We start from the raw sequence: 505 nt of genomic DNA, 5'->3' as shown, positions 1-505 counted from the left end.
TCTACCCTGCACAGCATCAACAACACCAAAGTGTAGAGTGAGCACGAAAGAAGAACAAATTCTATGCGACAATGGTGCACCAGTGCGCTGCCTCGACTACCACAAAGAAAGGATGCCTGCACCAATCAATACAGTCAGACCATTCATCTCTGTACTCCCCACACTACCTACACCGCAAAAATGGGGATGCAACACACATCTACAGCAGCTCCTCCCCCATCTGCGTCATCGGGAAGCCCTCCCCTGGCGCGCGCTTTTGGTACTGTACCGGCTGCTCCACCTCCATCAGCTCCGGCTCGAACTTCGGGAAGTTCTCAAACACGCGGTTGTCGGCGTCCAGGCGCTTGAACATCACGCTTACGTCGCCGTTGCCAACCTCCTTGTTGCAGATCATCCCCAGCACGTACGGTACAGGCTCAATCGGGTCATCCAAGGGCATGATGCGCGGCACGACAATGTACTTCCCAACGTCCAGCTTGTGGATCAGCGAGATGTCGCGCGCCTG

At 55.4% G+C, this 505-nt stretch overlaps 1 protein-coding gene across 1 annotated transcript in view; it reads right to left on the bottom strand.

Annotated features, from left to right (window-relative positions):
* Positions 1–199: 199 nt before the first annotated feature.
* The window catches only part of LPMP_205350 (calpain-like cysteine peptidase, putative), a gene marked incomplete at both ends in the record, with an annotated part of 2,550 nt that continues 2,244 nt past the window's right edge, over positions 200–505 (bottom strand). The window contains one exon of the mRNA XM_010700431.1: positions 200–505. This exon is cut by the window's right edge and continues 2,244 nt beyond it. Within this exon, the coding sequence (XP_010698733.1) occupies positions 200–505 (306 nt within the window).

Source organism: Leishmania panamensis (assembly GCF_000755165.1).
Source record: "Leishmania panamensis strain MHOM/PA/94/PSC-1 chromosome 20 sequence".
In the NCBI taxonomy this organism is placed as follows: domain Eukaryota; phylum Euglenozoa; class Kinetoplastea; order Trypanosomatida; family Trypanosomatidae; genus Leishmania; species Leishmania panamensis.
Note: the sequence above shows the minus strand (reverse complement) of the source record. Positions and strands in the feature narration are given on the sequence as shown.